We start from the raw sequence: 17,048 nt of genomic DNA, 5'->3' as shown, positions 1-17,048 counted from the left end.
ATCTATAAATTGGGCATGATGCAGACCAGTACTCCACGGCCCCAGGATATGCTGTGGAATATATTAGGTGGAGGAGCCAACAGCGGGTCAGACAGATGTCAGGGGCGAGTGTTTCTGTGGACGGCCAGGAATAAGAGTGGGGAACTGAGCCGGCTGATTTGGCTCAAGTCCTGTCTCACTTTAGTCAGGAGAGGGGGGAGAGGAGGCCCTGGACACACCATCACGTGTCCTTTGCAGCTGGAGGATGCAAGGGCCCTTGGCTCCGAGCTGCCAGCGTCTTGGTGCTGGGCATTAGGCAGGGACTGTGTGGCCTGTAACCAGCAGGAACCCCAGTTTCTTCTTGGGTATTTGGCCCCACCTGTGTATGTTTCATTTCTGGGCCTTCGAATAGCTGTATCTGTGCCTCCTCAACTCCACTGCCTTTTCAAATAGTTGATAGCACTGTAGATTATACTGTCTCCTTCAGAGCACTAAACTCCGTTTGACTTAGTGTCCTCAGAAGAAGAGAAGACGCTCCCACCTGCTTTGTCTGCATTCTCATTAAAGATGATTGGAGTGCTGAACCCCCACTGCGGGGCTTCTGAGGTACTAGTTGTGGTGCTTCATCCCTCTCTTCTCTCTGAGGTTGAAACCAGCAACTCGAACACCAGTTTTAAGCCTTTACGTCTTCTATTTAAGAGTTCACATTTTCCTACCCAAGTTCAATAACAGCATTGCTCAGCAAGAATGTGTCAAATGCTCCTGGAGCCAGGACAGTATAATGTGAAAACCTCATGTTTAGGATCCCCTGGGTCACGTCAGCAACCCAGAGAGAGGGTTTACAGATGGCGAGATGAAAGCCCAGGACAGCGACCTGCTGGAGACCCGCATCTTGCTGCTGGCAAGGTCATGACCCCCAGCCAACCTGCGCAGCAGAGGCATAGATGACCCAGCGGCTCCTGGGGCACTCCCTCTGCCTCCGGCTGTCCTATACACCTGAGACGCGGGGTGGCCCCACTGTGCACCCAGTGTGTGCCTGCCCTTCCCCCCTGGGCTTAGGGAGGCAGAAATGAAGAGGAGGGAGGAAGGGAAGGACAGAACAAAGAGAAATGCCCAGGGGGGAGCAAGGAGGCTCTGGAGGGTTTGCACCCACACTTGGAAAGGTGCAAAAGAAGAAAACACGCTGAAGGGGACAGCCAGGAGCCTTTTCTTGCTCCCCACACCTCAAGACAATCTCACATTCTCAGGGATTATTGGTTGAAGAAAGCAGCCTTAGGTGATGCTAGTCTCAGAAAAGCATGTTGTGAGCCATTTACCCATGGGAGGTAAAGGGCTCTGTTACGTAACGAGAGCTCATGCCCGACTGCAGACAGGCCTTGCAGTGACCATAACTCTGGGTAACTTTGCATTTGTAGGGATGTGACAAGAAAGCCATGGTGTGGGACATGCGCTCCGGCCAGTGCGTGCAGGCCTTTGAAACACACGAATCTGACATCAACAGTGTCCGGTCAGTGAGTAGAATGTTCAAGTAACTTCCTTGTTCTGCGGGCAGTCCCTGGCATGGGGTAATAATGCTCAGCCCAGGAACCACCTCCAGGCTCATCTCACTTGGCTGAGGGAGGTCCCCCCAGCAAGAAAGGCTGATTTGTGGTAACCCTGAACAGCGCTGCAGATCTCTTGGAGATACTTAATTCAGTGGCACTTAGAGTAAGTGTTATTATCCTCCCTAAGCAGAGTCAGTATTTCTCATTCATTTATTCAGCAAATATTTATTGAGATGTATATGCTAGACATTGTTCCAGGAACTTTGTGAACAAGATACACAAGGTCCCTACTTTCTTGCAGGAGATAAGACAAAGCACAAACAAATAAATGTACAGTTTGATTTAAGATGGTGCTATGTGCAAAGTAAAACAGGCGGATGGGATGGGGTGGGTTATTGCTTAGGATAGTCAGGGAAGTCCTCTCTGAGAAAACGATGTTTGAAAGAGCCAGGCTTGCAGAGAGCTGGGTTAAGATGAGATGTGGAGGGACCTAACCAAAGGCCAGTTTGAGGGGTGGTTGACATCGTCTCTGTTTTGCCCTTGAGAGATCCCTCTGGCTGCTGTTTGGAGAACAGATTGTGGGGAAGCAAGAATGGAAGTATGATGGCCAATTAGAAAGTTGCATGAGTCCAAGAAAAAGGTAATAGTGGCTGGAACTAAAGACAGCGTGGAGACAGAAATGTCCAGAATTGTGAGGATTCTGAGATTCTACCCTAGCTACAAGCTATCAAGTTAGACTGCCACAGTTTCATAGCTGCTGGTAGAAGACATGAGACTCTTGGGTTCAAGATGAAGGACAGTTTATTACTCCTAGCAATGGCAGCAGCCAGAGTATCAGCATTTTTGTGCCGGTTGCCTGAGCCCCAATTCCACGGGGTGAAATGGAGAGGTTCCATTACAGAAGAAGAACCCTGAGCTTGGGAACACAAAGCTTTTATAAGGGGCAGTAAGCAGTGATCCATTTACTAAGACAGAGAAGGCTAGAGGAATTAGAGGTAGGAGGCAGTTGTCGCACATGCATTCCAGAGCTCTGTTTTGGGATGGTTACATTTGAGATGCCTATTATATACACAAGTAGAAATTGAGTAGGTAGCAGGATCTATGAACTGGTTCCCGAGAGAGGCAAGGACTTGACATGTAAATTTGGAAAATGGCATTATTAAGACAGTATTTGAAATATAATCATCCAAGAATCTTCATTATACTTAGTGGGAAAGACAATAGACCTGTTCCCCGTAAAAGGAAGAATAAGGTAGCAGTGCTTATTTACATTAGCAGTAGAAATGTTAGTAAGAATTTCTAGGTCCTTGCCCTCAATTGTAGGATAGTGAAAAAGGAAAAAGACTGTAGCTGTTGACAAATGTGCAATAATTACTTAGAAAAATCAAAGGAAATTAATACAGATATTAAGTGAAGTTGGTAAGATGCGGGATAGAATATAAAGCCACAAAAATAAATTAAACCTCTATATACTCACTCCTTAAAATGCACATTCTCTCACCTGTGCTGTTGCCCTTACCCCAATCCCTCTTTCTCCAACATCCGTTCGGTCTCAGGGTAGACTCCTCTCTCCCTCTGAAGCCTGATAACCGAGAAGAGAATGAACATAACAGTAATAAGTATAATTTGCTGAATGCTTTCCATCTGGCCATGCCAAGTTCTTTGCCCATATTATCTTATTCAGTCTTTACAACAGGGAAAATGCATTATCATCCTCACTTTTCAAATAAGGAAATTGAGGCTGGGCAAGGGGAAGCCCTTTGCCAGAAGTATCACATGGAGACTTGCAGTGGTCCATGAAGAGATCTGCATGAGGCTTTGTCTTTGCAACCCCAGTGTCTATGCAGATAATCACTTCTTATCCCAGAGCTGAGCCAAGTCCCAGATCAGTGGAAACTACTGTTACAGGCAGCCCGCTCTGTGTTCAGTGCCTGGTGCAAATACACACATTATCTCAGTCACTCCTCACCAAAACTCTGCAAAGCCATTGTCACTGTCCCCTACTTACAGGAAAGAAAACTAGAGGCCAGTGGGCCAACCAGATCAGCCTCCCCTTCTGACCTCTATAATGAGTGGTTCTTATGTCACAGTGGAGATGCCAACTCTGATTCCACAAGCCCAGCATGGGACTACTTTCCCGGTGATTTCCAGATGATTCTGACGGGCATCCAGGATTGAGAATCACCACTCTAGATAAAGTGCTTTCTATCCAAACTATCTCTCTGCAGGTACTACCCAAGTGGAGATGCCTTTGCTTCAGGATCAGATGATGCTACGGTATGCTTCTAAATTATGAGAACTTTTCCTATTTGAAAGAGAAATGTAGTGGTTTAATTTTATTTTTCAAAATAAATGTTTTTCTGATTACCATAATAAAGTGAATTCATTGAGGAAAACTTGGGTAGGAGATTAAATATCTTAATCTCCCAACCCAAGTAAAGTCACAGCTGGATGAATTCCTCTCTTTTTTATTTTAAAACAAAATGCTTTATAATTTGTTTTCACTTAGCAATAGACTATGAACATTTTCCGATGCCAGTGTAGCCAATCTATATTTTATTTTCTTAGCAATTGAATAGTATTCCATGTTATAGACGGGCTAGTATGTACTTAACTAGTTAATTTTTGAAAGTTTAGATTCAGGGTGTTTTTTCCTGTTAAGAAATACTGCTGTAAGTAAATATTTAGTACTTATTATTTCTTCCATGCCCTATGTGTTCCTTTTCCTATACCTCCCCAGGCAGCCTGGGGAAAGTGGTTGGTTCAGGGTTTGCCAGAGAGAAGACAAATACCAAATTAATAAGATCTTTTTTAAAAAATGAAAATGTAAAACTTCCATCTGCCAAAGAACGTATAACAAAATATAAGAGCATACATCTATGAAAAGTTCTTGCCATCTATATGACAGACCAAATTGAAATCCTTTAGATATGAATGAGGCTGCATCATCACTAAGATACACACTCCAATTTTTTGAAAGAGTTTGATAAAATCTAGACTGTTTACAAAGTAGGAAATCCAAAATGGCAAATAAACACCTGAAAACATTTTCAGATCACCTGTAATCCAATAACTGCAAGCTTAAGGATTAGACGTGAAATGCTACATTGTGGACATGATGTGGTTAAAGAGTTAGGCCTTTTGGTTCCATCCTTCTGAAAAACAGTCTGGCCATATGATCCAAGAGCTTTCAAAATATACCTCCCTTTGATCTGGTCATACTATTTCTTTTCTTTTTTTTTTTTTTTTAAGATTTTATTTATTTATTTGACAGAGATCACAAGTAGGCAGAGAGGCAGGCAGAGAGAGAGAGGAGGAAGCGGTTTCCCGCTGGGCAGAGATCCCGATGTGGGGCTCGATCCCAGGACCCTGAGATCATGACCTGAGCTGAAGGCAGAGGCTTTAAACCACTGAGCCACCCAGGCGCCCTCAGTCATACTGTTTCTTAAAACAATTTTATTCTGAGGGATTCTGTTCCTTAACTATTCTGAAGAAAACATCAGAGATATGTAAGAACAGTCATCAAAATTTTATTTGTAAAGGAGACACAAGCAAAACTCTTAAGAGGGTATGGCTAAACAGATTTAATATATCTGCATAAGGAATATTCAACAACCATGGTAGTCATGTGTTTCTGAAGATTATTTAATGCTCATAACCTGATGTTAATAGAAGTCTTTGTGAAATATCCACTCCATGTAAAGACAAACATCAAATGGAAGTAAAACTGATGGAAATAGCCTAGATGTTAGTCAGTACTAGGATTTAGGGTGATTTTTGTTTCCTTCTTTGGGCATTTCTGAGTTTTTCTGTAGTTTCTACAATGAATGTGTATCCTTTCTCAGAAGACAAAGAGGAGTTTCATTTTTGTTTTTGTATCCCCCAAAATCTTCTGTATTTGCTGTTTCTTTGAATATCCACTGATCTGTGCAGAGTACTGAGAGTTGGGATGAAGGGAGAAAATACTAGGGGAGAAAACTCGAGGTATTTCCCTCATCCCCCAAACTTCACAAGCCAGCAGCCCCTGCCAATAGCCCCGTGCTCCTCTCTTCCCCAACCCAGAGCCAAAAATAAGTGCTGCTTGGGGCGCCTGGGTGGCTCAGTGAGTTAAGCCTCTGCCTTCGGCTCCGGTCATGATCTCAGGGTCCTGGGATCCAGCCCCACATCGGGCTTTCTGCTCAGTGGGAAGGAAGCCTGCTTCCCCCTCTCTGTCTGCCTGCCTCTCTGCCTACTTGTGATCTCTGTCAAATAAATAAATTTTTAAAAAAGAAGAAGAAATAAGTGTTTCTTTGTCTTCTTTGTCACCCCAGTGTCGCCTCTACGACCTCCGGGCAGACAGGGAAGTCGCCGTCTACTCCAAAGACAGTATCATATTTGGAGCATCCAGTGTGGACTTCTCCCTCAGTGGTAAGATTTTCTTTCAGAAACCGTATGCCGGGACCTAAACGAAACCCAGCTCTTGATCAAGCTTTCCCTCAGCGGAACTCCCCATGAGCCAGCAGATTAAGCAGTCTGCGTCTGCCCCGGTTTTCCTCCATGATCCCTTGCCCCACGTCACCCTACCCGAAGCAGCCTCCCCACCCCCTTCATTTTATGGGAAATGAAGGCTGAGCCGCCTACTGCTGTTCTTCAGTGATGCACATAGCTTCACATCTGCGGGGGCCCTTCCCAGGCTTTCCTCCTCAGCCTGCTGGCCTCCCCTTCATCCCTGAAAAGGGACTTTTCCAGAGGAGGGGAGCAAGAGACCCTTTCGTAATGCCTGGAAGCTCATGGCCTCTCTGCCCTCACTGCTGGGGAGGCTGCTAGTAAAAGTTAAGACTGCTCTGACAGGACCAGTTTCCCCAGACCCAGCCCCCCCAGTCTAAATCTGTGCTTTTCTGCCTGCATGCTGCTACCGCTGCCTACAGCCTCTCTTGCCTCCCTTCTCTGCCTGGCGAACTCCTCCTCAGCCCCCAAGAGCCAACTCCTATCACGTTTGTGCAGTGCCCTCCTCGAGCCTCCTTCCTCCGTGATCTCATAGCATTTCACACAGCTAAGCACTTCCACTGCCGTCCCTCTTCCATGGGCTACCGTGTGTCCCTTCACGTATCTGCCTGCCTGCCCCCCAGCACCCTCCTCGAGGGGCAGCGACTGGGCTCTCTTCTCTGAAGCCCCAGGACAAAGCACAGTGCCTGGCACACAGGGGGCACTAAGTCACAGTGGGCTGAATGAATGAGCAAGCGACTGCCGATTGTGTGAGTGAACGTCACAAAAAGAAAAATGGATGGGAAGAACTGGCTCAGTAACCATCCTATCCTCCTGCTTTGAGGGCGCCTGCTGTTCGCTGGATACAATGATTATACCATCAATGTCTGGGATGTTCTGAAGGGGTCCCGAGTCTCCATCCTGTTCGGACATGAAAACCGCATTAGTACTCTCCGAGTCTCCCCTGATGGGACTGCTTTTTGCTCAGGATCATGGGATCATACCCTAAGAGTAAGAGAAATTCTGTTATTTGACTGTGTGTGTGAGAGGAGTGATTGGCCTTCCTTAAAGCAGAGGCTCAGAGTCAGCCTGGGTGACATCAGCTAGACAGAGCTCTAATTTCAGCTCTGTCTGTGGCCACAGAAGGGATGCGTTGCCCTGGAGAGGCCGTGAGTCCCCCATCAGTGCAGGTATTGAAGCATAGGTTGAAACAACCATGTATCAGCATGTAATTGAGGTAATAATGGGGCCAGGTGATCCAAACAGCCCCCTTTGATCCTGAAAGTAGGATTCTGCTGACTCTAGCTTTTGGCAAACCACAGGGTGCCTATCTCACTCCCAATGGTGGGACATTCCTATTCCGTGGTGACATACTTTTGTGAGACCCACAGAGGGGCTTTAGGGAATCCGTGAAGCCCCTGAAATTATAGGTCACTCACATTTCCTATATCCATTTTTCTGGAGAAAGTGCCCTCATGGCTTTCATCAGATTCTCAAAGAGCTCTATGACTTTGTTGGCTGTTGGCTCCCCAGAAATGCCTCCAAAATGCCTGTTCATAAAGCAAAGCTAAGTGTATTTCTTACCTCACTGGGGACAGAGCACAAACTTGACAGTCTCAGTGGCATCTCAGAAGGGGAAAGCAGAGAGAGATGTTTATGAGGTTTGGGGAGGGGGTCTGATTTAACCAGTTGGAGGGATTGAATTAGGCTTAGACAAATTTGTGGCACAGTAGTTTTCAGATTGCTGGACACAGGGATGCCTGGGTGGCTCAGTTGGTTGAGTGACTGTCTTCGGCTCAGGTCATGATCCTGGAGTCCTAGGATCAAGTCCCACATCAGGCTGCCTGCTTAGCAGGGAGTCTGCCTCTCCCGCTGAACTCTCTCCTTTCATGCTCTCTCTCTCAAATAAATAAATAAAATCTTAAAAAAAAAAAAAAAAAAGATTGCTGGACACATAGTTGGGGGAGGGAGAGGATTTTGAAGACAGTCTTGAAAAGTAACCATCATTTGTGATGCTCTGTGTATGCCTGAGAAGTGAGTGTCTTTTCTGAAGAGAGTAGTTGAGTGGTCTAATCTTGGGATAAACCAAGGATTTCTGTGAGGTTCCTGAAATAAACAACAAAATTATCTGTGAGCTCCTCTTCCAGGGCAAGAGTTTCCTGAGTTAGTAAAGTCACGTGAATGACTCAAGGATGTTTGTGAGTACAGATGGTTTTGGTTTTGGTACTCAGCCTGTGTCACCCGCAGATATCCCGTGGATGACTGAGCAGAGCTAGGGGAAGAGGCAGGGCCGAAGAGGCACCTTTGAGTAGCCAGGAGTAAGGTGTTACCATCCAAGAAATGTGTGTGCTTCATTTTGGGGTGTATGTGTGAGATTGACCTTGATTTTATCTTTTTAAACTCAAGTTTCACAGGTCCTTAACTAAAGGGACTAACAATTATCTCTTTGTGGCTTTGCAGGTCTGGGCCTAATCATCTCCTCACAATGCACACATTGGCATCTGAGGGTAGAATTTGAAACCGCCAAATGGAAATAGATCTTCTTCTAGAGAACCTGAGGGTTATTGCAATGTAGCTTAAAGGAGCCCGGACCGATATTACTTTTAAAACGACCACCCCTGGAAAGATCCTGGTGTGGGCCTTCAGCACTAGAACACCTTCAAGTCCAGTGTTTTGCATTTTGAACACTTTTTAAAATGTATCCATTTTTAAGGTTATTCTAATTATATGGTCTCCACGCGTTCTATTACCACACGGATTCAGCATTTAATAAATCCCCTAGTACTTCCTTGAACCACATTTGTTTTCAGAGCACTCTAAAATCTGATTCCTCTCAGGGTGCCCTGTGCCTTCTGGAACTTTCCTCTAGAAGTGCTGACCTTAACGGACCACACGAGGCAGACCATGTTGAGGGGTCTGTGATAAAAGAAAATTCAAATTCTGAACATAATCAGACACAATCCCTTTTGAAAATATGTTTTTATTTTAAAAGTCTCTTTTTCAGTCTCGCATTGTCTTTTTCACGTCAAATATTTCCTTCTGTGTGAATGTCACAAATAGAGGAGAGATGCACATAGAGTAGATGGGATGTTTGCTTTAGGACTTCCGTGATGATGTGACGGCTCCCTTGGACGGGATATTTCCTGTCATTTGAGTGAAAAGCTGAATGCTGTTTGTGACACAAAGGCTCCTCAGAGCAAAACCTTTCTGTGTGGGAACACAGACAGTAAACCTATTTAAAAACCTGTTCATAGTATTAGATGTATTAGAATTAGTAGTATCCACTCAGGATACTACAAGTGTCATCGTAGATCATATCCATATGAAGCATATTCATATTTATTGCATTGAAAATATAATTACATGAATTAGTTGATAGGTCCCAGGTGATAATGTCTTTGCTTCTCTTCTATGGAGAAAAAAATAACACACAAACTACTTGTCTTTATTTGAAAATCAGCATTTCCTCCTGGAAGACATCAAGTGTTTTTGTTTTAAGATCCCTTCTTTTCCTCATTTTTAAGGCATTGAGGCTTATTCTTCGTTTTAGAAAACTCCTTGTTCATGAAGATAGCATGCATTCCTTGGAGAAATAGCAGGTCAGCTCACACACTGGAAGTCTTCCCTGGTTGAGGCCTGCCCTGTGGGTGTTCTGGGCTCCTAGGGTGCCCATAAGTCCTGGATCATCCAGTCTCCTCTCTGGGCCCTGCTCCAGCCTGCCCCCACTCCTCATTGTGGTTCTGGCCCTGTGGGCCCAGCTCCAGGCCCTGCAGCTCAGAGAGACCGTCCAGAGCTGCCGCAGGGCCTGGTCAGCAGACAGGCCTAGACCTGGCTGGCCTCCTGCAAACATCAGGACGTGTTCCCTGGCCCACCCTCAGAATGACTTGTGCAGGTATCCTAATGGGCAAGTCCCTCAAAAAAAAAAATAAAAAACCAGGCTAGCTTTTCCATCAGTTCTTTTAAGTAAATATGGTGATTAGATCCAGCCCAAGCAAACGTTTTAATGAGGGTTTTACTACACAGCGCGCCCTGGGATAGAGAGAGAAATGTACAAGGCCCCTGCTTAACTCCAGAGAGCCCAGAGGGAAGGAGGAAGTTGGTCCAAAGGGTCCATTTTTCAGCCATTCCTCTCCTCTCCCCCGGTGGATTCCAGGCTGGGCAGGGGCTCGAGGAAATGGGCACAGGATCTCCCCAATTCCAGCCAGCTGCTGAAGGAATCAGGTCCCAGGGTGCCTCTCACAGGATTCCCCAGCTCCACTCCCAGGAGGTCCCAGAGTTTGCTCCTGGTCTTCCTCTCCCCTACAGACCCTTTAGTGTCTCTGCACTCTGATCTGGACTTTCCAATAGTGAAGGAAGACAGGACAGAAGAAAAGTCACCCACCAAGACTAAAGGGAAGCAAATTCAAGGTTAGATGTTTGGAGAAGCAGAGAGCATCTTCAGTATATGTGCAAAAACAGTCCTATAACTTTCCAATCAAAAAAAGCTACGGGAAAAAAAAAAAAAAACCTGTGAAGTATTCCCTAGAACACTCACTTATCCCCATGGGCAGTAAGCCACCTCCCCTGGAAGCATTTGATTTCACAGTGGGTGTTGTTTAGTATTTATCCGTGAAACACTTGGTTTGTAATATGCCACACCATGTGGAGACTCCAAGGGTAACTCCAGGTAATAAATTTTATTTTGCATATTGAAAATAACGCTGAGTGGAGTTTTGTAGTCAGTTTTTCTTTTTTTTGGAGGACTTGGGGGCAAACCTACCAAACCAGCTATGGTGGAGGGTCCACACAGACGCACTCTCAGGTGTGCGCAGCCAGGGAAGACCAAGCATGGGCAGGAACGGGGGTCAGGTAAGGAGGGCTGCAGTGATGGGCATTTATGGGAAATCCCTGTGAACCAAAATCAAGGCAGCTGCTTTGGAGTGGGCGGCCGGCATCACGGACGTGGGGCCCGGCTGCCAGCCCTACCCTGCCATGAGCCAGAGGCAGGCCCTCCATACCCACTCCCCTCTTCCATCCTGTGACCTCCTCTGCACCTTCCCTCCATCCTAAAGGTGGCGAAAGGTCATAAAGGGGTTTGGATCCCAGACTCTCATGGCTGCTTGGCCAGCGAGCAAGCAGGGGGCAGTGCTGATACCCGGACTCTGCTGCAAGTTAGAGGGGGACAGCGTGGGCCCAAACGATGTGCACCTAGGTTCCGACCCAGCTCTACCAGTTCTAGCCTACGTGATATCTGAAGCCCTCTCAGCCTCAGCTCACTGGCGTGTGGAGGGACGGCACTGAAATACATAAAGCACCGTCCTCAGTCTTTGGCTTATTTTCAACAAGGGTTGGCTCCCTGCTTCCTCCATCTGTCCACCATCCCTCCCCTTCCTATGTCCCCCTTCTCCCTTCTCGCTCCTTCTCGTTGTTCCATGCCTACCCCCATCTCCTCCCATCCTCCTGGTTCCCCTTCCTGTGCTCTTTCTTCCCTTCAACCCTCCCTCATTTCCTCCCCCTCCTTGAGCAGCCCCCACGCATGTCTCCAATTAGCCACTTAGTCACTGTTGCCAATTAGAGGTTCATCTGGGCCCCTGGTTCTCCAGTGTTTGGTCTTAATGATCCCTCTACACTCCTAAAACTTATTGAGCTTTTTGGTTATGTGGGTTATATCTATCAATATTTATCATATTAGAAATTAAAGCTGAGGAAAACAGTAAAACACAAGAATACAGAAGCACACATCCCACTGGTGATTCTTTCCCCACATATCAGGAGCTTCTGGATAACTCCCCAGAGAGTGAGAGTCTTAAAGGACACACATACAGAGAAAGGGTGAGTATTATTACATATTTAAAATAATTTTGATCTGGCCCCCCCTCCCCCGAAAGGGTCTTAGGTTTGGAACTCGACTTTGAAACAGCAGATGGGCTAATGAGCTCTTCTCAAGCCCCGCTGAGTGAGAACACCCTTACGGGGTGCTTGGAAAAAAGAGGGATAAGGATGAGGGTCACTGAGGAGAGCTGGAGGAGAGGCCCTCAGAGGAGGTTCTAAGGGGACACAGAGAGGCAGTGGGAGAGGCTAGAGACCAACTGGGGTCTTCGGACTGCTGAAAAGCTTTTCCAAGGAGGGCAGTTGGGATCCTGGGGGTAAGCCCAGCAGATAGGTTAGATTAACCAGGGTTGGGGTCGGGGCCCTATTGCTGTCTGCTGGCTTCCTCTGAGCCCCGGAGAGCTGGCTGAGCAAGAATTTGTAGATCTGCGTCTCCCAAATTTGCCTGCTGAGAAAACTCGGGTCAACAGCAGGTTAAAAATACAGGTCCTGGGGGCACCTGGGTAGCTCAGTGTGTTAAGCGTCTGATGCTTGTTCGCAATCTTAGGGTCCTGGGATTGAGCATCACAGCAACGGGCTTCCTGCTGAGTGGGGAGTCTGCTTGTCTCCCCTTCTCTCTCTGCCCCTCCCCCAGCTTGTTCTCTCTCTCTCTCTCTTAAGTCTTTTTTAAAAAAAAATAATACAGGAGCACCTGGGTGGCTCAGTGGGTTAAAGCCTCTGCCTTCAGCTCAGGTCATGATCCCAGGGTCCTGGCATCAAGCCCTGCATCGGGCTCTCAGCTCCAAGGGGCGCCTGCTTCCTCCTCTCTCTCTGCCTGCCTCTCTGCCTACTTTTGATCTCTGTCTATCAAATAAATAAGTAGAATCTTTAAATTTTTTTTTTAAAAAAACGTCCTAAAAATATACAGTTCCTAGAGATCTGGACTGGGCAGGACTGAGGTGGGCCAGGAACGCCGAGGAGGCAATGTGGGGGAAGGCACTCAGTTAATCTTTTTGTCTCTCTGGATCCTTTGCAAGAACATGAGGCTAAACCACTCACCGTCTCACCTGTGATAGGAGAGAATCGGGCCACTCTTCACGACATACCATAAACCCATTGTTCTCTAGATGGGATGTGGCTGGAGCTAGGCTGGCCTTCGGGACTGGTCCGTCTCCACCGTGGGCTGACCCCCATTTCTGGTGACAAAAAAAAATGAAGTGAGTGTGTTTGTGTCACTGTAGAAAGGATGCTGACCCTCTCATGAGGGGATGACATCAGGAGCGATGCTCTGTTCGTGGCTCAAGAATAACTCTGAAGAGCTAAAGGTGAGTGTGGTACGAGCATTTACACAAAGATTGTGACAACAGAAAATGCCCATCTTCGAACCTAAGCTTATCTAACCTATACACCACTGGTGAACACTTGGCCTTATTGTAAACCAGGAACCACGAAGCACAGGTTAACCTATCTGTGCTCCCCGATAATAGGTGGCTTCACATCCCTCGGTCTGTAACCCAAGAAAAATGAAAACATGCCCACACAGAAACTTGAACACAAATGTGCACAGTAGCCCAAAGTGGAACATCTCAAATGTTCAACAACCGATGAACAGAAGAACAAAGGGCAGTATATCAGGCAACGGGATATCATTTGGCAGTGGAAGCGGAATGAAGTCCTGGTTCATGCCACAGCGTAGATGAACCTTGAAAAAATTGTGCTGAGCGAAAAAAGCCAGACGCAATGGACTACACGGTGTGTGATTCTGTTCACATGAAATAGTTGGAACAGGCAAATCCACAGAGACAGAAAGTCATTTGGTGGTTGCTTGGGGCTCAGATGGGATGAATGGGGAGGGACTGCCAATGGATACAGGATTTCCTTTGAGGTCATGGAATTAGTGGTGATGGCTGCACAGTTATCACAATAAAGCTGCTAAATCTACAGATATATGGAAAAATAGTAGGTACTCCATAGGTATTTTCAGTATTTAAAAAAGCAAAACCAGGGACGCCTGGGTGACTCAGTCGGTTAAGCTGCTGCCTTCAGCTCAGGTCATGATTCCAGCATCCTGGGATTGAGTCCCACATTGGGCTCCTTGCTCAGCGGGAGCCTGCTTCTCCATCTGCCTCTGCGTGCCACTCTTTCTGCCTGTGCTCACTCTGACAAATAAATAAATAAAATCTTAAAAAAAAAAAAAAAAGCAAAAACAAGAAACCAGATAGGTAAGGCTTACCAAAATGTTACATTTTGATTTTGGTTAAAAGTGGGACAAGTGAACATAGTAACCCTGGTTAGTTCATACCTATAATAAAAAATTTCTCTGTAAAGAACTTGCCCTATGTACCAAGCACTGTGCAAAGCACCTTGCATACACCAAGTCCCATAATCCTTGTAACAGCTGGATGGTGCAGTTATTACCTCCATTTTTTAGGGAAATTGAAGCTAGAAGAGCTGGATAATTTGCTCATGGTTGCACAGCTCCTTAGTGGCAGAGCAAGGATTTTAACCAAATCTGACTACAAACTGCTTCCTTGCATGGTGTGGATCAGAAATTCTGTGTAGAGGCTCATTTGTTCACTTGCTGTTTGGTTCACCTGATAATTATTAGGAGTTAGCCAATGGCCAGGCCAGAGGATTCACCACCCACAACCAAACTACTCCAAATCTAAGAAAAAACTGAGCTTGTTGCTAAAATAATAGCATTATATTATATTTAATCAGGTAAAATCATGAGTCCCTGGCAAATAAAATATGACCATATAGAAAAACATTTAACTCCACAAGGAACCCATAAGATGTCAAAAAGAGTTCAAATGGGAGCTTGATGCACAGAGATTTATAATCCCTTCTGAGGAAATTCATTTGGCTCGCTATACACGAACCCCTGATGTGGCAGACCCACATTGGTACCCACCAGTACCAATGGCCAGCTCAGCCTTTGTAGGGAGAATCCCATTGTTGCCATACACTCTCCTTGCTGCCGGGGCCTCTTTGCTTGCAGACTCACAGAATCAGCACCAAGCTAGCTGGGTAAAGAAGCTCTCTGACATTCACAGAGCACAGAAGTTTGTCTGTCTGATTATTAAGAGTCTGCTCCTGATATTCACATGGGACATGAATATTTTCAGCCTGTACCCATTCAGAGGCATCTAGACAATAACTCTTTCCAAGATTTCCTTAGCACCAATCTTCCAGGCCTTGTCTTCTCAAGGCCCTGACCATCCAGCAACTGCCCAAGAACCAGTATAGATGGGTACTATGGCCATCTGTCCCTCCAGACGTAGTGGACAGTCAAATACCTGGCTGGAATCCCTGCCCCCTGGGAAGATTTTCCTTTACCAGCGTCTTCACAGTCCCCGCTGAGGGGGGCTGTGCTGCTCCTCCTGTCCATTTGCATGTGGTACCACACATCATGTGGACCCATCTGTAATCCAGGCTTGAGTTTTTCTCGCTCAGTCAACTGATCATAAGCAATCCCTTGGAGGCCATAGACATGGGATGAGGGAGGAGGAAAAGCAGTAAGAATTGGTGTTGCAGGATTCTGAGCCACCTACTCATGCAATTTACTTGTACCTACTGGAACTGCCTGAGTTCAGTCTTGTATACAGAGAGATGCACAGATTGCTGCTGGGTGTGCCCAACTTTATGTCTAGGTAGGTCAGACAACATCCACACGATGAGAGCTCAAGCTACATGGTCACCTGATAGCACATGGTTAGCCATCTGGACTCTAAGCTACATGGTCACCTGATAGCACATGGTTAGCCATCCGGACTCTACCAAGGTCCAGTAGCAAGTCAGAACCTGCTTTTTGAAAAGAGAATAGCTATGTGCAGAGAAGAACACAGATTTGCTTTGAAAACCTAGAGGTCTGTGCTGTAATTCTCCTATTGGCATTTGCTGGAATGTCCATACAGGATCCCTCTTTGGCATGTCACACACAGATCATTGGATCTGGTGGAGCATAAGACCCAGGTGGTAGAGCAGCTTGTAGTACAGCCTAAATGTACTATAGAATCTTCTCTTGTTCCTCCCAATCCACCAGCCTGAGGATGGGTCAAATTCACACACTCATACGTGGTGTATGTTGCCTCCCAAATCCGAAAGGACCTCCCAAATGTCTTGCCTCTTCTTTCTTGTAGGTGAAACAAGGGGCACCAACTCCTCTTTCACCCTGAGTGGGACCAGGGTGAAACATAATCCAGACCACTGCACCCACAGAATTTTTACTGCTAATACCAATTTTGTGTCAGTCTGGGACCAATCAGGAGAAAGAAGCCATACAGTATCATGAACAGAGAAAGGTTAATATAAGAAATGCTAACTATAGGGGCACCAGGGTGGCTCAGTGGGTTAAGTCTCTGCCTTCAGCTCGGGTCGTGATCTCAGGGTCCTGGGATCGAGCCCCGAATCGGGCTCTCTGCTCCCCGGGGAGCCTGCTTTCCCCTCTCTCTCTGCCTGCCGCTCTCCCTACTTGTGATCTCTCTCTCTCTCTCTCTCTGTCAAGTAAATAAATAAAATCTATTTAAAAAAAGGGGGGGAATGCTAACTATAATAGAGCCTTGGAATAATGAGAAATTTGCCAGTAAAAAGTAAAGAGAATTGTAAGCAATATAGAAATGGTAGCTACCAGAAGCAGCTACTATCCTGGAGCTGGGTACTCAGCCATTCCGGCTATAGTGATAATTAAACTCTGCTGTGGGGGGCTGTTTCTTTGTTTCAGCACCAGACTGTAGGGTTCTTGAGAGCAGGGGCCACACACCTTGGTTTGCATTACATTCCAGCGCTAACAGGCTCTGAATAAATACCAGTGAATGAATGGACACGGCCAGTACTGGCACTCCCGCAGCCTGAGCAGTGTATCCTGTTTCCTGCCGCATATGCCAGATCCACAGGCCGGTATCCCCAGCACACACACCTGCGGCTTCCGTCCAATCGGGAGATAATGATCCTCGCAATGGAGTCGTCCGTGGAGGGCTGTGGGTAGCCTTTGTCAACCTCTTCTTAAGAGAAGGCAAAAGTCTGGCTCAACTTCCCAAACTGTCCCCTCTGGGTTCCCCAGCCCCAGAGCTAAACAATAATCACCACCCCCACCCCCCACAAAAGGCCTCATTCAGTCTCTTATCGCCCTGTGAGCGCGTGCACACCACGGGGCCTGGCTTTTGGGGCTGGAACAGGTGCGGATGGGATTCCCATCAAAGGCTCCTCTCCCGACCTAGAAAAACAACTACCGGGCCGAACCGGGGAGGGGTGTGGCGGCCCCTCCCTGGGCGG

The 17,048-nt window shown here is 46.6% G+C and overlaps 1 protein-coding gene across 2 annotated transcripts in view; it reads left to right on the top strand.

The window, feature by feature from the left end:
- Window positions 1-10,696, top strand: part of GNB5 (G protein subunit beta 5) — a 43,607-nt gene extending 32,911 nt beyond the window's left edge. For both annotated transcript variants that reach the window (XM_059181575.1, XM_059181576.1), the window contains exons 8-12: window positions 1,395-1,486; window positions 3,752-3,800; window positions 5,834-5,930; window positions 6,832-6,998; window positions 8,448-10,696. In XM_059181575.1, the coding sequence (XP_059037558.1) occupies window positions 1,395-1,486; window positions 3,752-3,800; window positions 5,834-5,930; window positions 6,832-6,998; window positions 8,448-8,459 (417 nt within the window). In that variant the 3' untranslated portion in view covers window positions 8,460-10,696. The remainder of the gene's footprint in view (window positions 1-1,394; window positions 1,487-3,751; window positions 3,801-5,833; window positions 5,931-6,831; window positions 6,999-8,447) is intronic.
- Window positions 10,697-17,048: the final 6,352 nt, after the last annotated feature.

This window comes from Mustela lutreola, chromosome 7, assembly GCF_030435805.1.
Source record: "Mustela lutreola isolate mMusLut2 chromosome 7, mMusLut2.pri, whole genome shotgun sequence".
Taxonomy (NCBI): Eukaryota; Metazoa; Chordata; class Mammalia; order Carnivora; family Mustelidae; genus Mustela; species Mustela lutreola.
The sequence above is the reverse complement of the archived record's forward strand: the minus strand, read 5'-3'. Positions and strand labels throughout refer to the sequence as shown.